The 27029-nt window shown below is 44.6% G+C and overlaps 1 protein-coding gene across 5 annotated transcripts in view; it reads left to right on the top strand.

The window, feature by feature from the left end:
- TCP11L2 (t-complex 11 like 2) overlaps positions 7786-27029 on the top strand; it is a 53295-nt gene continuing 34051 nt past the window's right edge. For 2 of the 5 annotated variants that reach the window (XM_021091579.1, XM_021091580.1), the window contains exons 1-3: positions 12201-12360; positions 21893-22084; positions 25017-25152. In XM_021091579.1, coding sequence (XP_020947238.1) covers positions 21928-22084; positions 25017-25152 — 293 coding nt within the window. In that variant the 5' untranslated portion in view covers positions 12201-12360; positions 21893-21927. Of the gene's footprint in view, positions 7857-12159; positions 12361-19557; positions 19974-20088; positions 20137-21892; positions 22085-25016; positions 25153-27029 lie in introns of those variants that run through there. The other 3 variants (XM_013988238.2, XM_021091578.1, XM_021091577.1) reach the window with 3 other exon arrangements.

Below are 27029 nucleotides of genomic sequence, written 5' to 3'. Positions count from 1 at the left end.
GCACTGAAGGTGGGTTGCAGTGAGAGGAGCCTTCCCTGTGCCATCCTCCCCTCCCCTCCCGCTCCCCCTCCCCCATCAGCTTCAGTCCCCTTCCTGGGCATTATTTTTGCCAGAGCACTTATTGCCACCCAAAATCATAGTATAAATTCGAGAATCATTATCTGTCTTCCTTCCTAAATTGTAAGCTCTTGGAGGTCTGGGCCCTTCCTTGGCTATCGTGTATCTCTAATGCCTAGAATAGAGCTGGACACATGGTAACTGCTCAATAAAAGCGTGCTATATATTTATCATATGTATATGCTATATGTCATATATGTTAGTATTAAAAACTATATATAGGAGTTCTCGTCATGGCTCAGTGGTTAACGAATCCGACTAGGAACCATGAGGTTTCGGGTTTGATCCCTGACCTCACTCAGAGGGTTAAGGATCTGATGTTGCTGTGGCTGTGGTGCAGGCCAGCAGCTGTAGCTCCGATTCAACCCCTAGCCTGGGAACCACCATATGCCGTGGGTGCAGCCCTAAAAAGACAAAAAACAAAATAAATAAAAAATAAAAAAGTAAAAATTATATATAACAGAGGTATAGATATATAGTTATATTATTATATGTTATATATATTTACTATATAAGTGAAAATATCTATCTTATATATTGTATATATAATAAATGAAGGTATGTATGATTATATGATATTACTATGTACTATATTAATATATGCATATACACACACTAAATGAAGGTAAAGCCAACTGCTCTAAATCTTTTTTTTTTTTTTTTGTCTTTTTTGCCATTTCTTAAGCCGCTCTTGCGCATATGGAGGTTCCCAGGCTAGGGGTTGAATCGGAGCTGTAGCTGCCAGCCTACACCAGAGCCACAGCAATTCGGGATCCAAGCCGTGTCTGCAACCTACACCACAGCTCACGGCAACACGGATCCTTAACCCACTGAGCAAGGGCAGGGATCAAACCCGAACCTCATGGTTCCTAGTCAGATTCGTTAACCACTGAGCCATGACGGGAACTCCTAACTGTTCTAAATCTAAATAACAGCTTCTTTGTTTCATGAACTCCAAATGTGTTTTCCTGACCAGCAGGCATCTGGGGACCGAGGTACCTTCCAGGGCCTCCACATCATCTGGTATCCAATCCGCAGATGGGGAGAGTGGTGTTTAAGGGTCATCCTGGAGGGGCCTCCATCCCTCCCCTCCCATTCCATTGGCCAGAACTCAGGCACATGCTAATATCTAACCTCTGGGAGGCAGTGCACCCAATGGAAAAGGAAAGGGGAGAGGCGGGCCAGTCTCTGCACATATTGGTATATAGACCTACATTTCATTTGTTTCCATGGGATTTCCAAGTAGTCAGACATTAGTCTTCTCACTTTACAGAGAGACGTGCTCAGACTCTGTAAGGTTAAGCAGCTTGCCTAAAATTATACAGCCAGTATAATTCCAATCGGAATTTATTTGAATAAACTCGCCCTCTTTCATGCTCATTTAATTTATGCTAATTTCTCCCACTCCAGGTACTACCCCCCAAAGAAATCTTACCTCATGACGAGTCTTCATAAGTAGTTATGAAGTTTGAAACACTGCTCAAACACTAATTTTCACACAGTTCTGGGCAGTCCTAACTGACCTTTAATCTTTCTTGGTTTGCTCGGGGCTTATTCCAGTTTATCCTAGCTCCAAAAAAAATCTACCTAGATTTTCCTCAAGAATCTCTGTGGGTCAGCTCCCCTGTAGTTTTGATCTTATTTAAAGCAACAGTGAGACGTATTTTCAAGTTAAACAGAGATAAGGGAATATATTTCCTTCCTAATTTTTGCAATTAGCTCTCTGATCCCTCTGACTATTTGTATGTTTCCTGGTTTTCAATCAAAGAAAAACAATTATACTTAAAGCTGTCAGAGTGGGAGTTCCCATTGTAGCTCAGTGGTAACGAACCCGAGTCGTATCCATGAGGATGTGGGTTCAATCCCTGGCCTCACTCAGTGGGTTAAGCATCCTGCATGGCCGTGAGCTGTGGTGTAGGTCTCAGACAGGTCTCAGATCCCACTTTGTGGTGGCTGTGGTGCAGGCCGGCAGCTGCAGCTCTGAGTCGATCCCTAGCCTGGGAACGTCCATGTGCTGTGGGTGCGGCCCCAAAAAGCCAAAAATAAAATAAAAGTAAAAATAAATGAAAATAAAGTTGTCAGGATGAATTTTCCTTTCTCTTCCCTTCCCCTGCTCTGCTCTGGGTCCTTGGGGGCTGATCCCTGGAAACCACATTTCCCAAGTTCCCTTGCCCACTGCTCAGGGTTTGGCTAAGGGGTAGCCCTGGCCAGGAAGAGAGGAAAGGCCCCAACTTTGATCCCTCCTTCTCCTCCCCTCACCCACCCCACCTTTAGAAACCCTCTCCAGGGGAGGGCTGATCTCTCTGGTTCCACTTTCCTCCCAGCCCTCCTTCTGGGGTCTCACCTCCTGCTGGGCAGTCCTGATGCCCTCTGCCTTTGGCCTTTTATTCCTTGGCTCTAGTGATGGAAATAGCTTTCCACTGATTCTATTATCTGGGTTGTTTCACCAGCCTGTAACAGGACATCTAGCTCTTCCTTCCTGTATATCATTTCTTCTCCCTAATGAAGTCTCTTTAGTCTGCTAAGTGGAACAGACTCTGTTTTCCTGACTGGGTCTGAGTTATTGGCCTAATGAGTAGAGAATAGCAATATGCACCTTGATATATCAATACCGGTACTCGGTTAGGCTCATTCATTAGCTAAGTAACTGGCCCCTGTAGCACCAACTTGTTGGATTCAAATTTGTTCCATGTCACAGATCTTTAAGTTGCTCAGAAAACTGCTGCCCAGTTGAAACTGTAAATATTAAATCAGCATATAACGAGAGCATAATAATAGTGGCTGCCGTGTTTTGGTCTGTACAATATTGGCACTTGGCTCAACTCCTTTGACACATAACCCTTTTAGTTCTTCAACACACTGCGGGGTCCTTCAGTCAACATTCTCAGTGGCAAATCATAGACACCTACTTTGACTAGAAATCTCAGAATGCTTGTGGGTAGTTCGTGGCATTGAGAGGAAGGCTGAAGATCCAGGCTTGGAAAAGAACCAAAGGAAGAGGCCTAGCAAGCCCATGTTACAGGGATGATCGATCTTTAAACACTCTGTGTGCTGGACACCACCACTGCAGGCCCTGTCCACCGCACTGGACACACCGCCTGCCTGTGGTGGGCAGCATTTCATGGCATGTGCTTAGTTCCCACGCCCATGGCCCTGATGTCAGGATCTGGGAAAAGAGAATGTCTTTCCCTCTTTCAGCTTCAATGGTAAAGTATTAATGGGATGACGAAGCAGGAGATAGCTGGGTCCCAGGCCGAGCAACTGGAATCTGCCCCTGTGGACAGATACTTCAAGATAAAGATTCTGGCAGGAGCAAGGAGGAGCTGTGTCATGCTGGGATAAAAGATAAAGAGACCACATATTTTTCATCTTGAGGTCAAGGAGGCTTCCCGAACTACACATGCACAGAAAGGTTCCTCAGGGTTCAGAAAAGGCAGGGGCGCCAGACCTGTCAACTTCCCAGAGACCGTTGCACTAGCATTCATTCATCTTGGCTAAAAGATGTTGGTACACATAGGGGAGGGCCCTGAGTCTGGCTAAATGTGGACTCAAGGTCAGACAAAGCAAGATGATGGCCAGAGGAAGCCTGGAAGGACTGCCCCCAAAAGTCATTTAAACCACCCCCAAAGCACAAGGGGCTCTCTTTCTCTTTCTCTCTGTCTCTCTCTCTCTCCCATCACCCCTGTGGCCCAGCAGTGCTTTCCCTATATCTTCTCTCTAATTAACACGTTGTTTTCCTCAATACTCCCGGTCTCTTTGCAGAATTTTTTCTCCAAAGGGACAGGACTGAGGATCCATATCAAACCTACTGGTTTAGAGGTCTAGTGGTTAGGGTTCAGCCTCACCCCACAGCCACTTGAGAACAATATCACCCCCCTTTTGGCTTCTATAGTAAATAGTAATAATAGGGCTACCATTTGGGATGCTGGACCAGCAAAATGACAAATGGACCCCACAGTATCATTACCCATATTTTACACCCGTGACGATAAGGCACAGCATAATGAGAGTAGTTGGAGCCCACTGGTAGGTGTGAATCCAAAGCCCTCCCTCTTTCTGCTAGAATACAGTCCTTTATATACAGTTTGTTTATACCTGAATTGATTTGCTCTTTGAAAACTTAGATCTACATATGCCTGTAAAAATTTTTAAATTGCTTAAAAATTTACAGTATAACCACAATAGCCTTCTTTTAAATAAGGAACTAAGAGTTCCCATCGTGGCACAGCGGAAATGAATCTGCAGAAATGAGGTTGCGGTTCGATCCCTGGCCTCGCTCCGTGGGTTAAGGATCCGGCGTTGCCGTGAGCTGTGGTGTAGGTCACAGATGTGGCTTGGATCTGATGTGGCTGTGGCTGTGGCATAGGCCGGTGGAGCTAGCCTGGGAACCTCCATATGCTGTGGGTGTGGCCCTAAAAAAACAAAAAGACAAAAAAATAAAAAATAAATTCAGTATTTTCACAAGAATATGAAAAAGCTAAAAATGAATGGATACATTTCCCAAAATTGAAAAATAAATAAATGAATAAGAAATAAGGAACTCCGCTTGAGCATTAAAATTCATTTTTCCACAGTTATGCTGTACTCACATTTTCAGGATTTGCTGATGATGTACATAATGATGTCGACTGAAAAGAATGCACAACTGAAAAGGTGAAGGTTATGTTTTATTTAGTGGCATTTTTAGGATTTCACATGACTCTAAGAGACTGCTCTGAGGAAGGGAGAGGAGGAGCCAAGATATATGGAAGTTTTTGCAACAAAGCCGAGGTCATTGGAAAATCAAAAGATTACTGTTAATAAGAGAATAACAGGAAGTTCCTGCTATTGCACAATAGGATCAGTGACGTCTCTGCAGCATTACCATACAGGTCCGATACCCGCTGACACAGGTGGTTAGGGATCCGGCATTGCCTCAGTTGCAACTTATTCTCAGACCGGTGGCTCACATCTCATCCCTGGTCCAGGAACTCTACATGTTGCAGGGCAGCCAAAAAAGAAAGAAAGAAAACAGGGAGCGTGAGAGAGAGAGAGAGAGAGAGAGAGAGAGAGAGAGAGAGAGAGAGAGAGAGGGAAAGCAAGAGTGAGAAACAGATAGTTCAAGGAATTTAGTGCTTTTCTGTATATGGGAAGATGCAAGAGTCTGGGCTCACTGAAATCATTCCTTCGATATGTACTCAGCTCTCTAGGGCCAGTATGCTGTGTTTCTTCATCCCGAGTTTCCTCTTGTGCACCATTGGGGGTGGTGCAGTGGCTGACTGATGGATGGGCTTGGCAGTGGGCAGCTCTTTTGCCTCTGTCCCAAGTTCCCTCAGGGCTCACCGTGTGGGCAGCTGTAATGTAAAGGCTTGATGGCTGCAACATCCTCGTTTACTGATATGGCAGGCAATATTTTAGTTTTCAGAGGTGTACGTGTAACACAATGTCATGGCCAGGAATCCCTACAAAGGAATCAGTCAGAAATGCCTTGTTATTGCTCTTTGATCCAGATTTTCTTGCAGCAGAATTTCTTTTGTTTTTTCCCCTCTGACTGCTTCGTATATGCATATGAGACAAGAATGGACAGCTTTGTATTTTAGGAGAGTTGCCACCATGTCATTCTCCTTGCTATCTAGAAGGCACGACCACCCCAGTACCTGGTCCAAGCACCCTTCTAGAGTAATGGAATATTGGAAACGAATCCGACTAGGAACCATGAGGTTGTGGGTTCAATCCCTGGCCTCGCTCAGTGGGTTTAGGATCTGGCATTGCTGTGAGCTATGTTATAGGTCGAAGACGTGGCTCGGATATGGTGTTGCTGTGGCTGTGGTGTAGGCCGGCAGCTGCAGCTCTGATTAGACCCCTAGCCTGGGAACCTCCAAATGCCTCAGGTGTGGCCCTAAAAAAGCAAAAAGCAAAAAAAAAAAAAAAGCTAGAGTAATGGAATGTGATTATAAATACTTTGGGCATGTAGTTGACTCAGTGCTGGTATGCTTGTTGACATGTCATGGAAGTTAGATAATTATGCCAATATATAATACTTTGCAGGTGACACTGTGTGTGTGTGTAGAGAAGCCATGAAATGAGTTTTGGTTTCTATTCTTGACCAGCCAATTCAGTGAGTCACTGAATATTCCTTGGCTCAGTCATAGCCCATTAATACCTTCCACTGGAACCCCCTGGAACCCAGGTAAAAGCTATTGTACAGACATCTGAATGTTTGGGGCTCATTTTTTTTTTATTCTCAAAAAGTATTGTAATTATTTAATTCCACTACCACATTGCTTTATAATTAAAGGAAAGAAAACATTAGAGCTCACAAGTGGGGAAAAACATGTTTTTATTTATTTATTTTTTGATGTTTTCATTTTTTTCTTTAGGGCCACACCCACTGCATGTGGAAGTTCCCAGGCTTGGAGCTGAATCGGAGCTACAGCTGCCGGTCTACACCATAGCTCACAGCATCGCTGGATCCTTAATCCACTGAGTGGGGCCAGGGATCGAACCCACATGCTCATGGTTCCTTGTCGGGTTCATTAACCACTGAGCCATCAAGGGAACTCTGCAAAACATGTTTTTAAAATCAAAGTAAGCTCCATGCGCTCTGACTATCTAAGAATTGGGCTTGAAAAGAACAACTTAAAATGTAAAGATTAGTATTCCAGCCACCACCCCTCAACATAAATTATTCTGACAGACCTTAGCAAAGGCCTTTTGTAAATCTATTCCTTACCATAGTTTACATAAAAAGCTCTTTTTGTTATCCTAACTTAAAAAAATATGAATACAAAGGAGATGGGAAAGTTATTGTACAGTGTTAATAGCCCACCACCACTAAGGTGTTCTTAGCATGACATTCAAATGATGACTGTAGAATCATTGCATAGCAATGTGAAATTACATTAATGATGTATGGGTGAATACATTCTCACTATAAAAAAAATAAGCCATTTGTATGTCTATAGAATAAATGAGCAACATCTTCCAACGTGCCTCCTAAACAGTTTGGAGGCTAAATTTTTAGTTCATTTCTATGCATTTCATACATACAAAATACATCCGTGCTTCTCTAGTGCCAGCTCTCTCTCCAGCATAAATGGAATCCCCGCATAATGACTGTTCTATAACTCATGTTTTTATGTTGAACACTCTGAGGAGTCACATTTCTTCATCTTTTCCTTTATATCTTCTGGGTTTTGCCTCTTATTTTAGAAGCTCTTCCCTGATCCCACTGGGTATTCCAATTGATTTTTTTTCCCCTGTTTTTTCTGCAGCATATGGAAGTTCCCAGGCGAGGGATGGAATCAGAGCCGCAGCTGCCAGCCTACGACTCAGCCACGGCAACGTGGGATCCAAGCCACATATGCAGCCAACACCAAGGCTTGCGGCAATGCTGGATCCTTAACCCACTGAGTGAGGCCGGAGATCAAACCCACATCCTCATAGATACTAGTCAGGTTCTTAACCCTCTGAGCTATAATGGGAACTCCCCAGTTGATTTTTAAATTGAGGGCCTAAATTTTCGTCCATGGTTGAGTAGGACTAGGAAGACATTTAGAAGGATCTGCCCGCTGGCCCCGAGGTGGGGTACAGAGCATGAATGTCTCCGTGGATCCTGAGCCATCATTTCTTTGGCTTCTCATAGGTGCTCCTTTGAGCTTCACCTCTCCCTGGCCCCGCCCACTTCCCCGTCCAGGAGCTGTCTTCTCTGCTGTCCGCATTCTCTCTTTTTCTTTCCCGGGGACAACAATACTTCCCAGGTAAGTGAAGGGAGCTCACAGAGGGTGAAGGGGAGTAGTAATTAAGAATGGTTTTCGCCATGGAGACCAGCCTCGGGGGTTCCTGGGGGGCGGGCAGAGGAAGTGGGATGGACAGACAATTGGGGGATTTTTTGGATGCAAACTGTTATATTTGGAAGGATGGTCAGTGGAGTCCTACTCTACAGCACAGGGAAATGTGTGTGATTGGGTCCCTTTGCCATACAAATTGAAACAACATTGTAAATCAGCTATACTTTAATAATAAAAAAAAGGATTGATTTTCTTTTTAGTATGCTAGGTGTGAAGGTAAAGGCAATTGGAATGAGAAATAACCTCCAAGTTTACACCAATTCGGTTCCGAGGAGTCAGGGGGAAAACTGGTTTTGGTGCATTGGAAACATGATCAAGCATCAATATTTTGATTCTCTCGCAAAACTGGTCGATGATCTAAACCTGCCTTATATTCAAGAACAAAAGGGAAAAAAAAATTGCAAAATCTGCCAGGAAGGTGTGGTTAAATTTTGAACATTGCGTGACTGGCTATCCAGTTTGTATCCAAATTATTTTTCTTCCTTCTATTATCTATTGCCTTTTTCCTCCCTTTTCTGCTTTTTAGGCCTTCTCAGAGCCATAAGATGGACAAGGGAGAGAAAAAGAGATGGGATTCAATTTAATCAATTTTTCTAGTTACAGTGGAGTTACATCTTTTTTGGGGGGGTAGTGGTGGGGGAACCAAGGCATATGGACATTCCTGGGCTGGGGATCTAATCTGAACCACAGTTGTGACCTATACCACAGCTGCGGCAACGCCAAATTCTTAACCCACAGTGGAGTCATATCTTATATGAGGGGATAGCTTCTAAAGGGAGAACAGAAGGTCAAAAATCATGTGCAAAGTTAACCTTGAAAATTCCTTAAATGGGCCATAAGGTCTGGGAAATAGCTAGGTTGTGTTTTGTTTGTTTTTGCCTACAGCACTGAAATAGACATATGTTTCTTAGCTTTAGCACTACATAAAATAATTGATTTGTATTTGGGGAGATAAAGAGAAAATAAAAACCTTCAAACACTAAACTCCTATTCTGTGTGGTGAGATCAGGACCAGCTACATCTTTTTCGAGGCCCAGTGCTAAATGAAAATGCAGAGCTCCTTGCTCAAAAATCACTGAGAATTTCAATTTGGCAGAAACAGAGCATTGAAGCAAGTGTGGGGCTCTACTAAGTGTAGGATCTTGAGCCATTGCCTGCCCTTGAACCCAGCTTTGGATAAAAAGCTTGGAAGGTTGTGAGAAGCTTGGAAACTGAGATCAACCCAAGAAGAGAAACCTCACAACTCGCACAGAGAGAAGAAAGGGTTAACATCACTGCCAGGGGACCAATTACCCTGCTGTGCTCCCTACTCCCTGTCAACCCCCCCCCCCCTCCCCTTGGTAAATTTTTTCTTTACCAAGCAAAAATTTTGATCTGCCCTTCGTCCTTTGCCAAAGGCAATAGATCAAATTTAGTCTATTGTGTAATTTACAGGGGCAAACTGCATTCCTGTGAGTCCTCTAAGTGATTCAAAAAAGGAAAGTTAGAAAAATTAGGTGTGATAATATATCTTCTTCAAATAAAAAGCTAATTATTTTACTTACTGAAAAGCTTGTCTTTTCAGACATTTTTTCCAGAAGGTCATGAACATAACCTGAGCAAGGAGAATTGTATTCTATGACTGTATATGATGCAAGCCTACCTTTTTTTTTTTTTTTTTTAAGGGCTGCACCTGTGGCATAGGAAGTTCCTGGCTAGAGGTCAAATCAGAGCTACAGCTGCTGGCTTACACCACAGCCACAGCAACACTAGATCCAAGCCACATCTGCAACTGGCTTGTAGCAACGCTGGATCCTTAACTCACTGAGTGAGGCCAGGGATCAAACCGGCATCCTCATGGATACTAATGGGGTTCTTAACCTGCTGAGCCACAACGGGAACTCCAAGGCTCTTTTTTTTTCTTTTTTTTCCTTTTCTTTTTTTTTTTTTTTTTTGCTCGTTTTAAGGAAACACCTTAATATTTTACAATACTATATTTCTTCAAAAGTACTTTTTATATATAAGCCAGGCTACGGGCAGTTGGTCAGGTAATTGACCAGAAGGTTTCCAGATAGCAAGTTATTTAACATTGATGTAATGGAAGACTTTTTTCCAGGATATTTTCCCTCCCTGTCATGACTCTGATGTTACCTTACCTCCTCCACTTCAAGGTTTCACCCAGCACATGCTGAAACTTGACTTAACTGCTCTGACAAAAACTGCTTCCTTGTGGCTTTGAGAGTTATGTATTGAGCTTTAAAATAAGTGCCATGCCCAGGGTCAAGCAGCTGGTGACCCAGGTAGACTGGACAACCTCTCCTGACTCATGTTTACCTGCTTCACGTTATGTAATATGGCAAAAACAATACTTAACAAGCTCCTACAAAGCTAACAAAGGACGCAAAACTGCAATGTGTCATTGCCACAGTGTCCAGAAGTTTGGGGGATATTTTTAGTTAGTCTTTCTATTGCGCAGTTTTTAGGGTGGTGATGGCAGTTGTGTGGTGGTTGTTATTTGGCAAGGCTTAGAAATGGAGGCTTCTGTTAACCCGACTGCTGATTCCAACAAACAATATAAACAAGGTTCATGGGAAAGGGTGGCGTAGTATTTTCTCTTTAATCTCTTGGTTTGTTTCAAGTTGTGTATTTTAGGAGAGGGGAGGAAAGAATGGAATAAGGAGACAAATACAAATTTATACAGACCATAGCTAAGGTTCTGAGTAGTTTGCCAAATAGTTTCAACAACTAACATTGACTGAGTGCTTACTGCATACAGCTCTAAGCTCTTCACATGCTTTATCTCGTTTCATCCCCACAGTAGGCCAATGAGACAATTATCATGTTTCCCCATTGGCCAAGATCTCATAGTAGTAAATATCAGAGCCAGGGTTTGAACCCAAGAGGAGTCCATGGTGTTACACCAAATGAATCCATCTAGGTTAACTGGCTTTCTACCCTCTTTTGAAATGCTGCCTGTCTGTTTTTTTTGGTTTTGGGGTTTTGTTTGTTTGTTTTTGTCTTTTTAGGACCGCACCCACTGCATATGGAGGTTCCCAGGCTAGGGGTTGAATTGGAACTGTAGCTGCCGGCCTACGCCACAGCCACAGCAACGCGGGATCCGAGCCGCGTCTGCAACCTACACCACAGCTCACAGCAACGCCGGATCCTTAACCCACTGAGCAAGGCGGGGGATCGAACCCACAACCTCATGGTTCCTTAGTCGGATTCATTAACCGCTGCGCCAGGACGGAAACTCCTTTTTGTTGTTTTTAGAAACCAATTTTGCCTCCACAATCCAGACATGATATCAGGGCTAAATGGAAATACTTGAGCCTACACAAAAATCACTCACATTCTTGCATGAAAGTGTCTCCCAAATAACACCAGTTTACACCTGGCAGAGGATACAGTGTGCAGTTGGGGGAAGGGTATTTCTGTACACCCTGAAGCACACCCACAACGGAGCTGAAAAGTAGGCCTGACTGCACAGAGCTCCTTATTTACATTAACCGCTGTCGAAACTTCTCCCCGAGATAGGTGCTGCCAAGTACCTAGGGGAAATAAGATGCTTTATCTTTTGCATGCACACGAAGTTCGTGTCTTCGGAGAGCCTCAGTGGGTGTGACTCCCAGGAGGTAATCATCCTGTCCAGCCACATGCAAATCTGGACTCCTGTTTCTGTGGAGGTGCAGACACAAACTCGGTTGCTGACATGAGTGGACATGCACTTGCCCCGTTGTGGGTTCAGTTGTGTCCGTGTAGACGGTGTGATAGTGGGCACTCAATTTGGATCGCCCGGTGTGGACAAGGGGTGTTGGGCCAGTAAAAGTTCCGTCCGCAGCCGGGGAGCTTGCAGGGGTGCCCACTGTGATGCGTCCCGGGAGCCCAGGCAGGGTCCATCCAGTGTTCTACAAGCCAATCCGCGGGAGGCTCCGCCCCGTCCCCAGCGGCCCCGCCTCCAACACCCTGCGCTAAGGAAGGCACTGCTGCCCCAGTTCCGTAAACACTTTCTCCCCGCCCCTAGCAGTCTGGGACTACACCACTCGCAGCCCACGGGGGGGAATCGTTCCCTCTCGCAGCTAAAAAATCCTCAATCCAAGCTCTCTCTCCTTTCTTATTCGAATATGAGGAAAATGTTCTGTATAGGTCAGATCTGTCAGACTCTGCCAGCGAAGCCTGAAGTGCCCTAGATTTCCCCTGCTCCCTGATGCCGTCTTCCCCCCTTCTCCAGTTACGTGGTGGCCACGTCGTGGCTGTCTCCCTAGAGTCCCTCCCGGCTCTTTAAATACCGCGTGGGGGGGCCGGGGGAGGCTGAGGGTTGTTGGACTCGTGAGTTCCTGAGGTATTTGTGCGTGCGCGTGAGGGGACACCCGGAGACCAGTGACTCGGCTTCACTCAGTCGCCTTTCTCCCCCGTCTGTCTCCGCGCCGGACCGGTGTGTACCATCCCGGGGGAGGGGGTCGCCAGATCTGAGGGGATGGGCCGGGGGTGACGGAGGGGGACACTTCGCCTCAGGGCAGCTCTAGGGCCTCCGCACCCCACCTGGAAGCTCCGTCCTGGGACGCCGGGGCCGGGGATGGTGAAGCCCCGCTCCTTGCTCCCCCTATCCTCCCCGCATCCCCTTGTTTGACCTCGAACCGCCGTTTCGCGCGGGAGCGGAGCGCGGACGCAGAGTGGCCGCGGCGGGTGTTGAGGTGGCCGCGGGCTTCGGGCCCTGAAGGCGTCGGGGTCGAGGCCTCCTGGCCTCTGTTTACATCTCTTTGGGCCTGTGCCAGCGACTGCGGCTCGGGGGGGCGTCCCACCATCGGGCTCCGGGAGGGAGCACCCTGTGGCCCGCGATCCCCGACCCGGCTGGGTGGGCGAACCGAGCGGCTGTGGGGCCGGGCGGGGCCCCAAGCGTGTGTTTGGGGTTTGTTGCCGGGGTTCCCTCGGTACCCGGCTCGGCCTCCGCCGTCCCCTCCCCCAAGGGTTTGTTTTGACAGGAAACGTGCTGCTGGAGGGAGGAGCGGCGGGAGGATGTGGGCGAGGGGTGTGCAGATTCCCGAAGCGTCCCCTTGGCTGTACCCTCAGTTAAGCCGGAGGGAGGTGGGCAGGAGGGGAGATACAGCCGTCAGGCCGGGGCTCGAACCCCTGGGCTCTCAGACACGGCTAGGGCTTCCCAAGGCCGCTACTCTGGGTGGCGCCACTCCGGGTTCCTGCGATGATTTGAGGTGGCTCGTGGACGAACGTGATTAAGTGTTTTCGTTAGTATTAGGGAAAAAAAAACTCTTCCCTTAAACCGAGCGATTTCACAACGCTGTGAAGTTCCTTTCAAAATAAATGTATTTAAATGCAGACATCTGGGCAAGATAAACAGAAGTGTTTGCTAGAGCATAGGTTAGCGGATGAAGGATGGAGATGTGGAAACGGGCCTGAAGAGTTGTGCTCAAAATACCGAAGTTTGGGAAATATTGTCCTCGATAGTTGTCCTGTTACTTTCACCTTGAAGCAACTAAACAAGTTGTCCTTGTCCCCAGTGTGCCCCTTCGGCCCCCAAGATCCCCCATGGTGCCATGGTCTCCAGCCCAAAGACCTTGCCTTGTCCTACCTGCCAAATTTTAGGAGGTTATACAGTGGCTCCCACTTTAGGTGGCGCCCTGCCTGCCTTTTCCTCTTGCCTCCAGAGAGTTCATACATCACCCTGGCAGCCCATGGAGGTTGCCTGACTTGAAGCAGCCCAGGGCTGAAGATACTTAGTTGTGTGTGGAAGCAGCTTCAGTGTCATTGAGGGGTGGGTATGGGGGATTGCTGGAGCCCAGAAGGGGAAACAAGTACTAAAACAGGCCAGCCAGGGGCGGAAGGAGAAGTGTTTTCAAGTGTGAAAAGTGCCTAGAAACCCTTTTCCCTGATGCTGTAATGTTATGAGTAGCGTGAACATCTGCTTTTTTAGACAATGACTGGCTTTGTTGGCTTTTATCTAGCTCTTTGTTGGCTCTAATTTGATGAAGACCAGTATTCGCTAGCTGAATGGAGCAGGCATCTACCTCTCTGCTCTGTGGTTTTTGCTTTGCTGCATATGAACAACTTTTTAGTGCCGCTGCTGTGTAAGACTCATTCTAGAGCATCATTTTGCAGAGGAGGAAGATGTTCCATGTCATCTGCGTTTGTTTTTTTCTTCAGAGCCCAGTCTTACTCTTCTGACTCCCTGCCCTTTACTACAAGTATGTGAATGCTTGTTCTTGCACCTGACCTTGATCTGGTCTTGAAGGATGATGCCCACTAGATGTTTCTTGAAAAAAATTTTTTTTCATGACTTAACCTTAATTGGATGGGTTGCCTTCGTCAGGGGCTGCTGAATAATCTGAATAATTCACCTCCAAATGCTTTTGACTTAGGCTCGCTGTAAGCAGTTAACCCTTTTGATAATATTTGGGTTTTAAGGAGGAATTTGGCAGTACATAAAGAATGGCTCTCTGGTAGAGAAGTTTCAGTCACTCCTGTGGGGCGGTTGAGAATGATTTTGGACAGTGGCCTCCTTCAGCGATGCCCTTCACGGTATAGCGTTTAAGCAGCCAGCCCGGCAGTAAGGTCTGCGTGCTACCACATGTGCACGTGTCCGTGTGGTGATGGGCAGATTGATCTGGCAGCGTGGGAGTGGAAAGAATGAGCAGTATACCGAATTTTCTGCAGCCATCTTAGAGTGATAAAGAGCATGTGCTTTAGGGATCCACTGCCTAGGTTTGAGGTGTGTCTCTGCTGCTGTTGTGAACGCTCAAGCAAATAATTTAACCTCTCTGAGGTTAAATATACAGGTTTTACCTATACAACAGGGATAATGATGATACCTAATAAAGTTATCATGAGGATTCTGGGACATAAAACATTTGAAGCACTTATCATGGGGGCTGAGACGTAGAAAGTACTCAATAACTATTAGCTCCATGTGTTATTATTTGCCATCACTTAGCATTAGGAAGGTGGAAAGTCACAATGCAAAAGTTTCTTTAAGCTCAGGGACTGTAAATCTTTGCTAATTTGAATTATTGGTGCCTTGGAGATGTGTTGAGATAATCACTGGAAATTGGAGAAGGGAGACATAGCTTCCTGCAAGGAGCTTAAAATGTATGGGGAAGCAGATTTGCAAACAGCAACTATTGTACTTTAAGTGACTGCATAATGAGAATATGAGCAATGTGAGTGAGGCAGAAGAGAAGGGCAACCCAAGTTGTCTTATGAGGAGAGTGTGGCTTAATTTGTTCATCAGAGATTCTCATTGAGCCCCCACTCTATCCCAGACAGTGTTCTAAGCTCTAAGATGACTGATTTAAACGGAATGAGTGGGGATATCAGAGAAGGTCACTTTGAAGTTGTAACACTTGCTTTCAAATCTGAATGATAACAAGGCTCCAACCACATAGAAAAGGGAGAAGAACATCCCACTGGGAAAGGAAAGCAGGTGCAAGTGCTCCAAAGGAGAAATTTTGTCATGCCTTGACGGCTATTGTGTCCAGAGCATGAAGGGTTAGGGAGGGAGTGGTATAGGATGAAGTGGGGAGAGACCAGATCACAGAGGGATTATAAACCACTGCCAAAGGACTTCTTAGGAAAAGAGACCCCACCTGGAGAAGAACTCTTACAAGGCATGATTTCTTTTGCCTCTTGTGAAGGGCTCTAGATGATTTCCTATTTTATTCACAAGGTACTGTTCAAGAAGACACTGGGACACATTTATCTAGAACAGCTTTTGTAATACAGTGATATCTAAGCTATCACAGTGTTGGGAACGGTCAAGATCTAAAAACCGTCATAAGAGAAGTCTGTTCTCAGACTTGGACTTTTAGTTCAGTTCTTCTCTTTTACCCTTTTGCTTGGAAATAATTTCAAACTTACAGAAAAAGTTTTAAGAACAGTACAAAGAACTTCCTATTGTTTACCTATTAACATATTGCTCCATAGGGAAAAGGGCACCTTCCTGCACTGTTGGTGGGAATGTAAATTGGTACAATCACTATGGAAAAGAGTATGGCGGTACCTTAGAAAACTATACAAAGAACTACCATATGACCCAGCAATCTCCCTCTTGGGCATATACCCAGACCAAACTTTCCTTGAAAAAGACACATGCACCTGCATGTTCATTGCAGCACTATTCGCAATAGCCAGGACATGGAAACAACCTAAATGTCTATCAACAGTAGATTGGATTAAGAAGATGTGGTATATATACACAATGGAATACGACTCAGCCATTAAAAAAGAGCAAAAAAATGCTATTTGCAGCAACATGGATGGAACTAGAGACTCTCATACTAAGTGAAGTAAGTCAGAAACAGAAAGACAAATACCATATGATTTCACTTTGTCTGGAATCTAATACAGGGCACGAATGAACCTTTCCACAGAAAAGAAAATCATGGACATGGAGAACAGACTTATGGTTGCCAAGAGGAAGGGGGAGGGAGTAGGAGGGACTGGGAATTTGGGGTTAATACATGCAGACTATTGCCTTTGGAATGGATAAGCAGTGGGATCCTGCTGTATAGCACTGGGAACTATGTCTGGTCACTTGTGATGGAGCATGACAATGTGAGAAAAAAGAATGTATACATGTGTGCATGACTGGGTCACTTTTCAGTGCAGTAGAAAATTGACAGAACACTGTAAATCAGCTATAATGGAAAAATAAAAATCATTATGAAAAATTTACAACAAACGTATTGCTCCATAGGCTTTGTTTTCTCTTTTTCTCTCTCATTGGAATTATTGGAGAGAAAATTGCATGTATCATGGGCCTTTATTTCCAAATTTATCAACTTTAGAAAATGTAACATTGTAATACAGACAGTAGATTCGAGTATTGTAACCATGCTGTCAATTGACCCAGTAGTGTCTGCTCTGTGTCTAGCATCCTCCCTGTGCCGCCCCGCCTCAGTACAGGATCAGTTTAGGATCATCTGTTGTACTCATTTGTCAAGTCTCTTTTCATCTGGAAGATATCTTCATCCTTCCCTTGCTTTTTTCTGACATCGACAATTTAAAAACTCATAACTTCTAAGAGTAAAATAATAGCTGAAATCTGCCGAACACTTACTGGGAACTGAAGTACTGGATGTAGACTATTTCAGTTAATCTTCATGACAGTTCTGTGAGGTAGATTCTACTTTGTCCTCAGTTTATAAATGGTAAGTTCCCTGTCCCCAGTCAGTTTAATCTTAAGAGTCAGAATCAAGAACCCTGTCCACCTGGCTCCAGAGCCAGTGTTGTTACTGCTTCGGTGATATGTGCATTGTCACTGGTGGGTCTTTGCAGTCCTGAATCAGTGCAGGATCATTTACAGACAGAGTTTGATACAGAAAGGAAATAAAGAAGTAAAATTGATAATCTGGAAGCAGGCTGAGGATCACTGGCAGATTAAAAACTGATCTCCCCTCCATCTGTGGTGGAACACAGGACTAGTCCCTCAGGTCTCCATAGCTGTTCCCTCCTCTCTAAAATGTCAGTGGTCGTACTGCCATTCATCCATCCACTCATTCAACAATAAATATCTAAGTGTCTGCTGCCTCTCAGTCATTGATCTAGGAAGGAATGACTTAATATTATCTTTATTATTACAAAATGTGGCAACAGGACAATGAAAAATATGATTATTCTGTTTGAATTGTGGCACACTGTAGGGTTGGAGATTTTGTTTTGGAGTTATCGTCTGTCTTCACATTGACTTTACCGTTGGCCAGTGAGTAAATCTTCCCAGGGAGGGTGATTTGTGATGTTTTGAGAAAGTTGTTTGGTTTGTGTGTGAGGTGCAATGGTGAAAGTCAAGTAGATCTAAGTTTGTTGGTATGAGAAGCATTACTTTTCTTAAAGAAACAGCCTATTTTCCCTATCACTATTCTAAGAATCCAAAATAGCTTTGAAAGCAGTGTAATTACCCTCAATGCCTTTGAGTCAGAGTAGCTTTGTCCCCAGATGACCTATATGGAAACATGAGACCAAGAAAGGAAAGAGCAAGTATGAAGGAACTTGCAAAAGACTGTTTAAACCATGATGGGCCATTTGGTTTTGATTTGTATATTTCAAACACATGCAAGAATTCTGTCATAGGTTACCTACTAGTTTTTTTATCTGTGGGGAACATGCTTTTTTCATCGTGGAATAAAGCTATTCTTCCCTCCAGAGTTTTTAATGTGAAAATGATGATAACAATAACTACAAAAGCAAATAATGCTAATAATAGCAAACATCTGTATTCTGTTTACTCTGGGACGAACACTGATCCAAGCACTCCACATGTATTGACTGAATGAAATCTCATACCAACTCTATGAGTTAGGCATTATTAATATGAGGAAGCAGGCAGTTTCTTGGCAGAGTATAGTGGGCCTCAAAGCACAGTTTCTCTTTGGATCCACTAAAACCCAGTTGTAATGTGGAGGCTTCTGCCAACTAAATGAGAGTTTTTAAACTTTTTTCTTTGTTTCTTTTTATGGCCACACTTGCAGCATATGGGAGGTACTCAGGCTAGGGATCGAATTGGAGCTGCAGCTGCTGGCCTACGCCACCACAGCAACACCACATACGAGCCACATCTACAACCTACACTGCAGCTTGCAGCAGTGCAAGATCCTAATCCACTGAGCAGGGCCAGGGATCAACCTGCATCCTTACAGAAACAATATCCTGTCTTTAACCCTCTGAGTCACAATGGGAACTCCAGAGTTTCAAAAACGTCTTTTTTTTTTTTTTTTTTTTTGCCTTTTCTAGGGCTGCATCCACGGCATATGGAGGTTTCCATGGTTGGGGGTCTAACCGGAGCTGTAGCCACCAACCTACGCCACAGCCACAGCAACTTGGGATCCAAGCTGAGTCTGTGACCTACACCACAGCTCACGGCAACACCGGATCCTTAGCCTACTGAGCAAGGCCAGGGATCAAGCCCACAACCTCATGGTCCCTTGTTAGATTCATTAACCACTGAGCCATGACGGGAACTCCTCAAAAATATTTTGAGGCTTCTGAATTTTCTATTACGTCTCCTAGGCCAGAAACTCTACCTTCAGTGAGCTGTTAGAAGAAAGCATAATTGCATGTTATTAAGCATGTCTACCATGAGTACATTTAATTTCTCAGAACTTCTAGTGATGCTTCATGGATTTCTGGGTTCATAGCCTTTTAGCAATTCCTCAGTAAAAGATACCTGATAGCTGGCCCCAACCCTCAGAAAAATGAGGCGAAGAGAGCAGATGCTATGTGGATCAAGTCATGCGGCAAATCAACAGCGGACGATTGTTGTCTGTTGGCCTTTCACCCAGGACTTCTACCTCCTAACCTAGAGCTTTTCAGCTTTTAAATCTTTGTACTTAGCTGCCTTGTTAAACACAATTAAGAGACCTACGAAGTGTGCTGTCCAGCTGGAGTAGAAAAATGAAATGGACAGTTATAGCTGTTAACCTGGTTCATAAATTCCAACGGATGAAAGCTTTTATTCACCTTTACTTGGAAAAATATCCAAAGTGAAGAGAAACTGAGGGCAGAGCATCATCGCACAGTTCTTGCAGTGGAATGACCATAAGAAATAGTAAAGTGGAAAGCGTTTAGGATATTCTAGTATGAGTGTGACAGGACCAGGGAATACTGAGTCTTATGCCACATAAGGTAGGTTTAGGTGGTAGGTTTTCTGCTCCGGGCCTTGAACTTTGACAGCAGCAGGCCTGTCAATGTGTAGTGATATCAGTTTGCAAATGTTCTGGTTGCAGCTGTACCAGATGGGATTCGGTAATTCCGATTCAGCTGACACCGAATGAATACTTGTCACATACTTGACACTGATGATGGATGAGACACGGTTCCTGCCTTATTAAGGAGAGTCGAAACTAGCCACAGGAGGAGAAGAACTACGAGGGACTAAGTGCTGTTATGCAGATACAGGAGATGTGCTGCAGTCCTATAAAGAAGAGTGTTTTTAGCTCAGGCCACGGCACAGAGGGAAGGCTTCCTGGAGAGGGTGGTGTTTTCAAGAAATGCCATCAACGAGAAGTAAAATGTTGGTAAAGAGAGAGCGAGCGCAGGAAGGTGAAGGAAGGTGAAGCAGTTCATTGGGGGTTTGAGGTTTGGTGGAAGTGAAAGGTTTTGAAACAGTGTCTTCTGTCTTCTCGTCCCACCCCTACCCCCACCTCTCTTCCAGCAGTTGGGTATTAAAGCTCAAGGAGGATCTGGTTTGCCTGGGGTATAGGAGGTGAGTTCACCACTGAGGGTGCAAGGATTCGGGCCCTATCTTAGCCGGTGTCCAAGGTGGTTGACCTCGGGACTCTGGGAGAAGGCGAAGGTCTCTACGTGGGAGCTTCCCGGCAGCTCCACCCCACTCCCTGCCCTTTGGTCTGCAGAGGCAGCCTCTGAGTTGGTGGTTTTCTGTTTGCCAAAGTGGTGGGCTGAGCATGGATGCATGTCTACAAGGGGCAGGACTGGAGAAGGTTTAGGTGAGGCCAAGGGCAAGTGCCCTTGGGCTTTTGACCTTTAATAAGTCCCTGTCAGGCCCATCCATTTCTCTGTCATCACTCAAAGGATACAAAAGAGTGCTATTTCTCTCAGCAAAGGCTCGATTCCCTTTAGCCCCAGCCCTGCCTCTCCTTTCTTGTGCTTCCTCAGCAATGCCTTGCTTTCCTTTTCCTGGTCCTCCAGCGTCCGGCACACAGTTTTAGGTGACTGGACTTGAGAACCATGAGAAGGTGGCCCTATGTATTTGTTCACTGTTACTTTTCCCAGTGCCTGGTGCATGGTAGGCACTTAATACATATGAAAGGAACCAATGGAGAAACTGCTGGCATTTCCAGGCATTCTATGGGTAGTTGTGGTTTCACATGCTGACAGCATTAAAAGCCCTGTGAACTTCATTGCATGGATTTGTTCAAGTGTGAAGAGGACTCAGTGAACCTTTGCCATGATGGCTGTCCATTCAGGATTTGAAGTACTTTCTCCTTGGGCCCAGATTTCTCCTTAGTGTCAGCTACCACCACACTCGTGTCAGGGCCAGCTCCCTCACAGGCCTGGCTAAGGCTCCTGGGCTCAGGCCTGAGCATCCTGTGTGCCCAGGATCTCCTTTCTAAGGAGTGTCTGGGCCCAACTGCCCTCCCTTCCTTGGGAAGCCATCCAGTGTCCCAGAAGCAGCCCTGGATGTAGCAATCCAGGGACTGGTTTTGTGGCCTAGTAAGTCTCCTAGAGTCTGTCTCTCCCAACCTGTGAATCAGGATCTTTTGTGCCCACTTGTTCATTGGGTGACAGTGAGTGCTTTGTCAGGTACAACCCAAATATGCCTTACTCTTCATAGCATGGCAGCTCAAGGGAGACTGGAGGAGAAAAACCCCTAGACTTGCCAGCTGAAGATTTTAGTAAGTCTTCCTCTTTTCGAAGGAGGCTCACAGACAACTAAAGAGGCTGATTTCACAAATAGTTTGTTTTAAAGTGAAGTCTGAGGAATAATAATAATATAACATGTGAAGGTTGTGCTAAGCACTCTAATAAAATTAATCCTATTTCACCAAGCAACCCAATGAGGTTAGTCTCTCGGCTCAGGTTTATTGTCGAGGTAGGGAGTTATAAATGACTTCTCCAAGGTCACATGGCAAAAGACAGAACAAGCTTCAAACCCAAGCGGTCTGACCACAGAGCCCACACTCTTTCTCTTAACCCCCAACGCTTTGGCAACCCCAGGAGGAGAGAGCGTGTGCATGCATGTTGCTTTTTAAGGGTCCTTTACTGCTGAGAGCTGCTCCACGTTCACTCTGAGTATGCCCAATGCGAGCTCACATCTAAGGCTGCGGAATCCCTTTCTGGAAGGCAGTCTTGCAAGCCTAGTGATGGCCTGGCATGAGAAGGATGAGGTCATCTTCTGGGGCCCTTTCCAGTGCTGTGACACATGTGACACAGGAGAAAGCATGGGCACCACGGGTGGAAGTGCTGCAGAACATTGACACAGGGTCTGTTTGTCTGTGCAGGTGCCATCTCTTTATCCACGCTCCAGTGACACAAGATGCCCTTCAATGGCGAGAAGCATTGTGTGGGCGAAGACCAGCCGAGCGATTCAGACTCTTCCCGGTTTTCCGAAAGCATGGCTTCCCTCAGTGACTATGAGTGCTCCAGGCAGAGCTTTACAAGCGACTCCTCCAGCAAATCCAGCTCCCCTGCTTGTAAGCTGACAGAGAGCAGAGGCTGGGGGGTGGGCGTGGAGGTGGTTCTAGACATGCCTGTTGTATTTTAAAACTTAGAAATGAGTGAACATGAAGTACTAATTTCCCTTCTTTTCTAGATGTACCAGAATGGCACTGCCAGGGCACTGCAGCTGTCTTGTACATGCGCTCAGCAGTAAATAGCCACCAACGTCTATAATCTGCCCATTTTTATTTTTATCGCTGTCTCTGATCTGCTTTGGTCTGACTATAAATCAGGTCTCCCAGCCCCACCTGTCTTCTCTCTCAAGTAGCGGAAAGCTACTCCTTCTTGAGATCTGTTTTTGAGCCACAGTCAAGGATAAATTCAAATCTGTCCTTTCTGATTTACATGGGGGGAAACTTGCCCCAACTCAAGGGTCAGGCAGGAAGTGAAATAATCTAAAGGGTTTCCTGCTGATTTCAAAAGCCATTGTGCAAATCTCCCCCAGAAAAGTGCCCAGGAGGAGAATTACCACACTAGGGGTGTAAGAAGGAGTTAAAAGAGTGGCCTTGGTGAAGGGGGATACCTTTTTCCTTTTCTGTGTGTGAAAGCTAGAGGCGTGTGAAACAGATGTGGGTTTTTTTTTTAGCTTTTTAATTGGCATTTTGTGTAGGAAATATAACCCATTAAACTGCCAAAGCAAATGCAAAAAGAAGCAACTGATGTTTAGTATGATTGAATGCCCACTTCAAAAAAAGTTTGTTCGTTTGTGTTTATTTGAAATGTGTACATTCTCATTAAAAAATGAGAAAGTCAGAGTTCCCATCGTGGTTCAGTGGTTAACAAACCCAACTGGTATCCATGAGGATGCAGGTTCGATCCCTGGCCTTGCTCAGTGGGTTAAGGATCTGGCGTTGCTGTGACTGTGGTGTATGCTGGCAGCTGCAGTTCCAATTCCATCCCTAGCCTGAGAACCTCCTAAAAAGACAAAAGACAAAAAGAAAAAAAAAGAGAGAGAGAGAGAAAGTAGATAAGTAGAGAGAGGAGAAACTATTGCCAATAATGTCACCCAAAGATGACAGCTGGCAGTGCCTTGTGTCACATAGACATACTTATGTATCCATGTGGACTCTTTTCACTTACTATTACAACTAAAACATTTACTCATGATAATATATTTTTAAAACATTGCTTTTATGACTACTTACTATCTCATCAAGTGAATATGCCATCAATTTATTTAACCTCTGATTTTTCATTGGACATTTGGTTCATTTCCTTTTTTTTCCCTCTGTCACAAATAATGATTTATGAACATCTTGGTGCATAAAGCCTTTCCAGGAATTCCTTTGGATGTAATTGGATTGCCGTGCCAAAGGGTACAGACATTTTTAAGGAAAATCTTAATGGGACAGAGAATTGGCAAGAGAATTTATTAGCAGCCACTCAGCTTTCAGTGTTTTTTTCTCACTGTTTATACTGTATATGGGATTGGTGTCTCTAGCAGGGTACCTCGGTGGACCACGGCGTCCTGAAGAAGGGTTTTACTGATTGTTCCATTCCCTGCTCCTCCTCCTCCCTCCTCTTCCTCTTCTTTCATCTCCATTTCCCAACTTCCTCCTCCTCCTCTTCTTTCTAAAATTATTTTGGTAGCAAAGTATTGCCAGTTAGGACTGTTGTTTGAGGTAATGACTTTTAACAGAAGTTAGGATTTCCAACAACGATTTAAAAAGACATGGTTTATTAGAATAACTTTTTGGGGTTTTTTGTTTGTTTGTTTTTGTCTTTTCTAGGGCCGCACCCTCGGCATACGGAGGTTCCCAGGCTAGGGGTCTAATCGGAGCTGTAGCCGCTGGCCTGCACCAGAGCCACAGCAACGCGGAATCCGAGCCGAGTCTGCGACCTGCACCACAGCTCACGGCAACACCAGATCCTCAACCCACTGAGCAAGGCCAGGGATCGAACCCACAACCTCATGGTTCCTGGTCACATTTGTTAACCACTGTGCCACAACGGGAACTCCAGAATAATTTTTGAATTAATCTTTATAAATTATTAGAATAATTCTTTATTCACTAGCTCCTACTGAGAAGTGGATTATCCAGCTTATCAGATTTATTTTATTGTAATTATCTGCACTTATAGAGTTCTTGCCCTATTATTATTTACTTAAATTATCTTGTTTAATCACCTCAGGACAACCCTATGAGGAGGTAAGTTATGCTTCAGTGAAATCAAATGATAATTGCTAATTAGCAAAACTTAGACTTGAACATTAGTATACTGCATATACTTTTAGAAACTATTGAGTCTGCTTAAATTTATGAGACTTGGAGTTCCTGCCATGGCACGGAAGAAACAAATCTGACTAGGAACCATGAGGTTGTGGGTTCAATCCTTGGCTTTGCTCAGTGGGTTAAGGATCCGGCGTCGCCATGAGCTGTGGTGTAGGTCACAGACGTGGCTTGGATCCCGCGTTGCTGTGGCTGTGGCGTAGGCCGGAGGGCTACAGCTCCGATTAGACTCCTAGCCTGGGGACCTCCATATGACATGAGTGTGGCCCTAAAAAGGACCAAAAAAAAAAACTTATGAGACTTATGAATCACAGAATAAAAAGTAGTCATCAATTTCCTATGTAGTCCATGTAATAAGCGCAGATATCAATAGGCACTAAAAAATTAGGTGATCTAATTTTAAAAAGTAACTTATAATAGCTTATGTTAATAAAATTTTCTCAGAAACATTTGAGAAGTTATTATCAATATAGTAACTGAAGCTATCAAAGGAGTTCTTAAGTTTCTGAAGTCAGGTATTAAGCAGGGGGATCCACCTATTTTAGTATGTATGCTTCTTACTTGTAAAACCCTGAAAATATGTATTGGAGTCACTTAAACCCTGTGTGCATCAGGAGGCTTCATTGGATGGCAGCTTCTCTTCCATAGCATTAACTGAATTTTGTTTTCCTTTCAGCAACAAGCCCTCCCAGGGTTGTAACATTTGATGAAGTGATGGCTGCAGCAAGGAACTTATCAAACATGACTCTTGCTCATGAGATTGCTGTAAATGAGAACTTTCAGTTGAAACAAGATGCCCTCCCTGAGAACAGGTAACCTGGGGCATCTGCTGTGCATAAGCTGTCTGTGTGTGTGTACCATGGACACAGATATTCACACTGATTCCTGAATGGTTTTGTATAATATCCACTGGAAGTTAACAGTATTTATTTCTCTAACAAGGTTTTTTTTTTTTTTTTTTTTTTTTTTTTTTTGTCTTTTTGCCATTTCTTGGGCCAATTCTGCGGCATATGGAGGTTCCCAGGCTGGGGGTCGAATCGGAGCTGTAGCCACCGGCCTACACCAGAGCCACAGCAACGCAGGATCTGAGCCACGTCTGTGACCTACACCACAGCTCATGGCAACGCTGGATCCTTAACCCACTGAGCAAGGCCAGGGATCGAACCTGCAACCTCATGGTTCTTAGTCTGAGCCACGATGGGAACTCCTCTAACAAGGTTTTATATTTGTTTTTTTTTTTGAAGTTTTTTATTGAAGCAAAGTTGATTTATCATGTTTCAGGTGATACACCAAATTCATTTATACATACATACATATATATATATATATCATATTCTTTTCTATTAGGGTTTATTACAAGATACTGAGTGTAGTTCCCTGTGCTCTACAGTAGGACCTTGTTGTTGATCCATTTTCTATATAGTTTGTATCTGCTAATTCCACACTCGTGATTTATCCTTCCTGGTCTTACACTTGTTTTTACAACCATTCCTTTAGGATATATGTTACTCATAATCTCAAGAATTCAGCTTATATGTCACTTCCTGAGGGAAGCTTTTCCTGATACTCTGAGCCTACTAGACTACATTAAATCCCCTTCTAAAGACCCCCATAGGAGTTCCCGTCACGACTCAGTGGTAATGAACCTGACTAGCATCCATGATGACGCAGGTTCGATCCCTGGCCTTGATCAGTGAGTTAAGGATCTGGCCTTGCTGCAAGCTGTGGTGTAGGTCACAGACGCGGCTTGGATCTGGCTTTGGTGTGGCTGTAGTGTAGATGGGCAGCTACAGCTCTGATTCGACCCCTAGCCTGGGAACTTCCACATGCTTTGGGTGTGGCTCTAAAAAGAAGAAGGGAAAAAAAAAAAAAAAAAGGCTCTTACAGCCCTCTCTACTCCCTCCTTGATAAATAAATGCAGCTGAGCTGCCAAAGTGCTAAGAGGTAATCCAGAAGTCTATGGCGGTGGGAATCACAGCAACATAGGCACCCCTGTCTAACCCCTCCCCTCATAAAGGACCTCTAGTTAGAGCCATGCCCTTGTATCCTGTCTCATTCTCTCTGGTTTCAGTGGCTCACAAATCCCCTGGGAGAGAGAGGAGAAAAGGCTTGTAGCTGTTACTGCAGGTAAATCATTAGAGGCAAAGTTGGCTCGTGGATCTTCAACCTCACAGTGCCATTTATAAATTGGGGGGCATTCTTCTATCAATTAGGACAACATAAAATATTTGATTCCATTTAGAGCTTTTTTGTTTGTTCTAAAACAGGGAAATAGTAAACATAATAGTTTTCCTTCATTAAAATCTGGGTCATAGTCGTCCTGCTCCTGGGGATGTTGTTCATAATAATCCTTAATATTTGTTAAGATTACTGGCCAGAGTAGGTGTATCTGTTTGGTTTTCCATGGTGAGTGCATTTTGCCATGATCAGGTTTTTTTTTTTTTTTTTTTTTTTTTTCTTTTTAAGGCTGCGCCTGCGGCATATGGAGGTTTCCAAGCTAGGGGGTCTAATTGTAGCTGTACCTGCCGGCCTAGGCCACAGCTCACAGCAATGCCGATCCTTAACCCACTGAGCAAGGCCAATGATTGAAGCCGCACCTCATGGTTCCTAGTCAGATTCATTTCTACTGCATCAGAATGGGAACTCCACCATGATCCTTTATACTAGCTCTGCTGCTACACTCCCAGGC

The sequence above is a fragment of the Sus scrofa genome, chromosome 5 (assembly GCF_000003025.6).
Source record: "Sus scrofa isolate TJ Tabasco breed Duroc chromosome 5, Sscrofa11.1, whole genome shotgun sequence".
NCBI classification, from domain to species: domain Eukaryota; kingdom Metazoa; phylum Chordata; class Mammalia; order Artiodactyla; family Suidae; genus Sus; species Sus scrofa.
Note: the sequence above shows the minus strand (reverse complement) of the source record. Positions and strands in the feature narration are given on the sequence as shown.